Source organism: Gavialis gangeticus, unplaced genomic scaffold (assembly GCF_001723915.1).
Source record: "Gavialis gangeticus isolate Ggan-Ray unplaced genomic scaffold, GavGan_comp1, whole genome shotgun sequence".
NCBI classification, from domain to species: domain Eukaryota; kingdom Metazoa; phylum Chordata; order Crocodylia; family Gavialidae; genus Gavialis; species Gavialis gangeticus.
The window spans coordinates 158,477,408-158,483,407 of record NW_017729024.1 but is presented as its reverse complement, the minus strand read 5'-3'; the positions used below and the strand labels follow the sequence as shown (position 1 = coordinate 158,483,407).

The following is a 6,000-nucleotide window of genomic DNA, read 5'->3' as shown; positions in this document are numbered from 1 at the left end:
AAAAAAAAAAAAAAAAAAAAAAGGATCCAGAAGCAGATAATTTGGATACCCTATCTCTGAGGTAGTCGAATACTTCAGCTGTTTTCCCACCTATTACACTGATTACAAAGGCAGTTAAAATTTGTAAAGGAATTAACCCATAATGATTCTGAATTGCATCTTATTGATGTCAAAGCCCTAGCTCTCATATTTAATTATAATGAATCTGCTCCTTGTCTTAACCTCATGACAGGGTTCTTAACCAATACCTGGATCTTTAGAAGCTAAAATGGAAATGTTAATCTCATTGATCTTCTAGCAAAGATTTTCAAAGAAATTTCACTAACAGTCCAACAAAGTTAATGAAATTAATTGGAGTTACTTCAGTTATAAAAATTCATTAAGCCAAAGTCTATAAGATGGACATCTTTTTAATTCTTTCAAAGTTCAATTGTCTCAAGGCTATCTTAGAAGCAGATTTATGCAAACCTGAGTGCACTTGACTGTGAAAAGCTCATAAGGTTATCAGGGTAGCCCTATTTTTTCCATATTTTTAAATTTTGTCCCTCATTATCCTTCTAGTAATCCTCAATTTATCCTTTTGGAGCCTAATTTAATTCCTAAAAACTTTATAAAGCCATTCTTAGATACCCCATTGTCAGTTTCACTCGATTTCATAATTTGAAAGTTGTTCTTTTGTAGTAGTCATCAATACAACTAGAAAGATTTTAGAGTTGACTGCATGCTTACCATAGCTTCAGTCTGTACTTTCAACCAAAAATGAGTTGTACTGTCTGTCAATCCTGGCTTTTATGACCTAGTTCAGCATGGCATTTCACTTCCCTAAAGTGGTAGTGCCATTCTTTTGCCCTAAATCTAAACATCCAGTAGAGACCAAATCATCAAAACTAGTTGTGAGAAGACTGGCCAGGATACAGCAGAACATAGCGCGAGGTCTATAGGAGATTCTTTATGAACATTTTGCTTTAAAAAATAAGGCTTTGAATGATTCTGTTACTAACTGGGTAACAGAGAGATCTGCAAGCAGTAATCTTGGCTTCACAGGAACATCAATATAAAACAATCCAGTCAGGCTGAAAGATCTCTCAGATTCTGTGTAAAGTATGTTAAGTTGTGGTGTAGTCATCTGTTTGTATATCGTTTTGGAACTACAAGGTCAATATCCTGGCAATCCAAAACAAATAATATTGTGAGGATGGTCAAGTATGGAAGATAAAGGGAAAGGGAAGGAAAGTTTACTTCATTTGTCAGTATTTTCTTTTGAGCCCACTGATCCCTCACTAAAATGCTTTTCACTGATATTTTAACTTCCCAACGACTTTGGTTTTAAGTGTCAAAGCCAATGGTTCTCAACCTTTTTAGACTCAAAGCACCCCTTGTCAAACTTGTGGCACTCATCCATAACTTTTTTGTGAATTGTGTGGCACCCCATTTCAAAAACTATTTATTATGTTGCTTATCTCCTTGCAGAGAGGCCAGGCAGTGGGGATAGGGGGAGAAGCCAGTTAGGGAGAGCCTGAACCTGCCCTTATCTGTTTATCTACTCACAGCTCTAACCTCAGCCTGCCCTTATCTGCTCCTCTCCTCACATTTCATGTTGCACCCTTAAAAGGCTCTCATGGCACCCCAGGGTGCCCTGACATGCTGCCTGAGAATTGCTGGTCTGAACACATGTTGTTTTTTCTTTTTTCCTGAAAGGTCATAAACTTCTTAAGGATCTTCTTTAAAAGATTTCTTTTGGCATAATTATGAAATAACATGTATAACATTACATTTTTTGAATCTGGAGATTGTAACTCTGGAAGCTTGTGCTGCTTGGCGGTACTTAAATCCTGGCATGAAGCCAAATAATCTCTTCTGTGTCCATTCATAGAGGAAAAATGTCTCTTACTATGACTGTTAGGCATGGAGATTTTAAGAAAGATCTCTCATTCAGTAGCTTTTAGGTAGGGAAGCTATGACCTCCAAAGCTAAAGTGGGTATTTTTTGCTTTCAGAGCTTGTTTCTAAAGTAAGGAAAGCCAAACTTTCCCACTTTCTAATTACTTAAATGAAAATAATAAAGAGCTTTTTAAAAATTTCCAATGTTATTTATGTATTATATAGCCTTATTTATATTTGTCTATTTAGTACTTAACATTTTATATCTGCTTGTCATCTCTGCAGCAGTCAGAAATTTATATCTGAAGTTGGATTTTTAGCAAGCTATAGGTCCTTATCTGAAAAAATAAAAAGAAATATGAACAAAAATAAAATAGAAATGTCTGTTTACTTATTGCAACTGACCAGCTTGTTATAGCTTGCTCTCATATTTAACTTTGGAGAAAATCCTTCTGGTTCTTCAGGAATCTTACAAAGACTATAATTCTATTTCTTTGCAGATTAATGAATTTTTACCTTTCTTATTTACGCATCTGATTCACTTAGATTTAGGGAATTAACATTTTAATGTGCTTTTCCTCTTATAGTTTGCTTCTCTCTCCACCCCCCTTCTTTCTTGTTCGTTCTCTCTCTCTCTCTCTCTCTCTGTTGATGTAGAGTTGAGTATCCTTATAAAGAGACTGCGGGTGCTGCTGGAGGAAACAGTGAACAATTGAAAATTTTGATGTGAATTAGCTTTATTTTTTTTAATAACTGGATTTCATGCCTATGTAAGACACGATTGACAAAGTTTAATAATTCCTTTGGGTCTAAAAGCAAGTTCTCTGATTATAGGAGAATACTTGGGTTTTTTTCAAATAAGACCTATTTGACAGCATAAAGTATGAGTTTTAGTGAAGGTGAGGGTTTAAGTTTCTGTAATAAACTAAACTAATTTTTATATAGAACATTTCCTAATTGAATGGATGACATAGATGTCTAAATTCTATCAATTTACATAATTACAAGATGTGTTGCCTATTTTAAACCCAATTTATTCTGCACTCTTTGTTTTTACTGTAAAGTGAAATTATAAATGTAGAACCATCTAATTGAACATAGATAATTTTATATATCATATCTAGAAAAATTTTAATAGAGTTGCAAAGGAAAGTACTCTAGCTTATAATTGTGTAACACTGCCCCGTGGTGTAAATTCACTATGGAACAGTCTTCAACTATCACAATGTTACATGTCTCCAAGTTGAGGTGTGAAATGCTAAAAATAGATGTTGAGTATATTTATTGTCACTGTTCAGCGTGTAGTTAACAGAGCAGAGAGAATCCCCACCTTAATCACTATAGATCCTTGCTTCTTTCATCAGCCTGAATCAACAGTGAGCTGGGGTCATTCCTTCAGGAAAAAATGTATTGTAATATTATGCCCAAAAATACCAAGTCATTGTTATAGACGAATACCTTTATCTTTGCATACTTGTGAATGCTACATGTTCTTTTAACATTTAACAGGAACTGTGACAGAATTTTTTGTTGCGAATAGCAGCTGCTCATGCCTTGATTTGTTCATTGTGAACTTACCAGAAATATAATATCATACTTTGTGTTTTTAAAAAGGCCTTATTTGTACCTATAGCAGACTGATTCTTACCCACAGTCCATGAATAATTAAAGTAGTATGTGTATAGAATTTGCATGCACTCTTACTTTTTTGGATGTGCACACATTTGTTTGTGGAGGGAAATTGCTTTTCAGTTTTTTTGGGGAGCAGAGGGTTTGCCAACTTTTTGTATATGTCATCTGTGGTCTTTTTCTTTCAATCTGCAGATAAACCTTTGAAGAAGCGAAAACAAGATTCTTATCCACAGGAGGCTGGGGGTGCTACTGGAGGAAATAGACCAGCTTCTCAGGAGACAGGTTCAGCAGGAAATGGGTCAAAGCCAGCACTGCTGGTTAGTATTAATCTTCAACAAGCAGGACGAGTGGATTCTCAGGCAACTGTAACTCAGGATTCAGATACCATCAAAAAACCTGAAGAAATAAAACAGTGTAATGATGGATCTATTTTTGTTCCTCAAGAAGACACTGTTGGAGTTCTTAAACTCAAACCTGAAAACCATCCTGAGACCCTTAGAAAAAAGTTGGATTCTGAGGGTCAAAAGACAGATATTAAACAAAATGAAAACAGACAGACAGAAGTACAACAAAATGAGAGCAAGCGGATGGAAAGTAAACACAATGAAAGCAAACAGATAGAAGCTAAACATGAAAGCAAGCATGAGAGCAAGCAGACAGAGGTGAAACAAAATGAAAGCAGACAGATAGAAGCAAAGCAAAATGAGGGAAAGCAAAACAACGGCAAACAGGAAATACGGCAGCGGCCTGAGACGCCAAAGCAGAAGAATGAAGGCAGGCCGGAAACGCCAAAGCAGAAGAATGAAGGCAGGCCAGAAACACCAAAGCAGAAGAATGAAGGCAGGCCGGAAACGCCAAAGCAGAAGAATGAAGGCAGGCCAGAAACACCAAAGCAGAAGAATGAAGGCAGGCCGGAAACGCCAAAGCAGAAGAATGAAGGCAGGCCAGAAACACCAAAGCAGAAGAATGAAGGCAGGCCGGAAACGCCAAAGCAGAAAAATGAAGGTAGGCCGGAAACGCCAAAACACAGACATGACAATAGGAGGGACTCTGGTAAACCATCTTCGGAAAAGAAATCTGAAATATCCAGACATAAACAGGATGTTAAATGTGATCCCTCTAGGGTAAAATCTGAAAGTAGATCAGATCCAACAAAACAAAGACCTGATGGACGTTCAGTTCCTGAGACACCAAGGCGTGACCACGATAGCCTTAAACAAAAGCCTGAAGACAGAAGTGAATCAGAAAGATACAGGGGAGATCCATCTAAGATTAGAAGACCTGAATATTTAAGATCCTCAAACAAAAGCGAACATGATTCTAAGCATGGCATTAAACCTGATAGTTCAAAAGCTGAGAAACTGGAAAGAAAACATAGACATGAGTCCGGCGAGCCAAGAGAGAGGCTTTCTTCTGGGGAACAGAAATCACGACCTGACAGTCCTCGTATTAAACAGGAAAGTAAAGGAGATTCCAGTAAATCAAGACCTGATAAACCTGGTTTTAAATCACCAAACAGCAAGGATGAGCGAAGGACAGAGGGTAATAAGAGTAAAGTAGATAGTAATAAAGCACATACTGACAATAAAGCAGAGTTTCCCAGTTATTTGTTGGGGGGAAGATCTGGTGCATTGAAACATTTTGTCATTCCCAAAATCAAGCGTGATAAGGATGGGAATGTCACTCAGGAGTCGAGGAAAACTGAAATTAAGAGTGAACATAAGGACAAAGTAGAGAAGATTGGGCTAGTCGAAGATCTGAATAAGGGAGCTAAGCCAGTAGTTGTCCTTCAGAAACTTTCTTTGGATGATGTACAAAAATTTATTAAGGATAGAGAAGAAAAATCAAGGAGCTCTTGTTTTAAACCTAATAAGAACAAGTCATCCAAATCGAATAAAGGTAAGATTCTTTTAACATTCATTTTTGTTGTATCCACTGTTCCTTCTCTCTTTAATTTTAATATTGCTGTGGGTAGACACTGAATAAATATTTTTGAAAACTTGAGTTCATTAAGTTAACATGTACTTTCTGTACTTGATAATATTGGTTGCTTGGAGTCGAACCAAAACTGTTCTCAGTTACATAAGAGCAAATAAATATTAGACATCTTATGCTGATGTATCTGAATCTATTGCTGTACCCCAATGCCAGTCCCCAATGTAGAAACACTCTTTTAAATTTTGCCGTAACCTAATTAGTTAATTATCCTATTAAAGTTTCACTACATATATGACTTTAACCTTGTTTAAGTATATCTGTATTAAGGATTTACACAACTACAGGCAACCCCTGCTTAACGTTGTTTTGCTTAGCGCTATTTCGCTATAACACACGTTTTAAATTGATACCTGATTTCACTAAGCGCTCAGCGAGTTTCATTATAACGCTCACAGTCACCATCTTGGGTCATTAAAAACAATTGTGGTCACCATCTTGGGTTGTCAAATACTCTTGGTTTCACTTAAGGCTCATTTCAATTAATGCCTGA

General features: G+C 36.5%; 1 protein-coding gene across 5 annotated transcripts in view; it reads left to right on the top strand.

Moving 5' to 3' along the window:
- The window catches only part of NIPBL (NIPBL, cohesin loading factor), a 283,352-nt gene that overhangs the window by 187,510 nt on the left and 89,842 nt on the right, over positions 1-6,000 (top strand). For 3 of the 5 annotated variants that reach the window (XM_019517953.1, XM_019517950.1, XM_019517952.1), the window contains one exon: positions 3,705-5,411. The exons of 1 other annotated variant lie outside the window; for it this stretch is intronic. In XM_019517953.1, the coding sequence (XP_019373498.1) occupies positions 3,705-5,411 (1,707 nt within the window). The remainder of the gene's footprint in view (positions 1-3,704; positions 5,412-6,000) is intronic. One more of the 5 variants, XM_019517951.1, reaches the window with a different exon arrangement.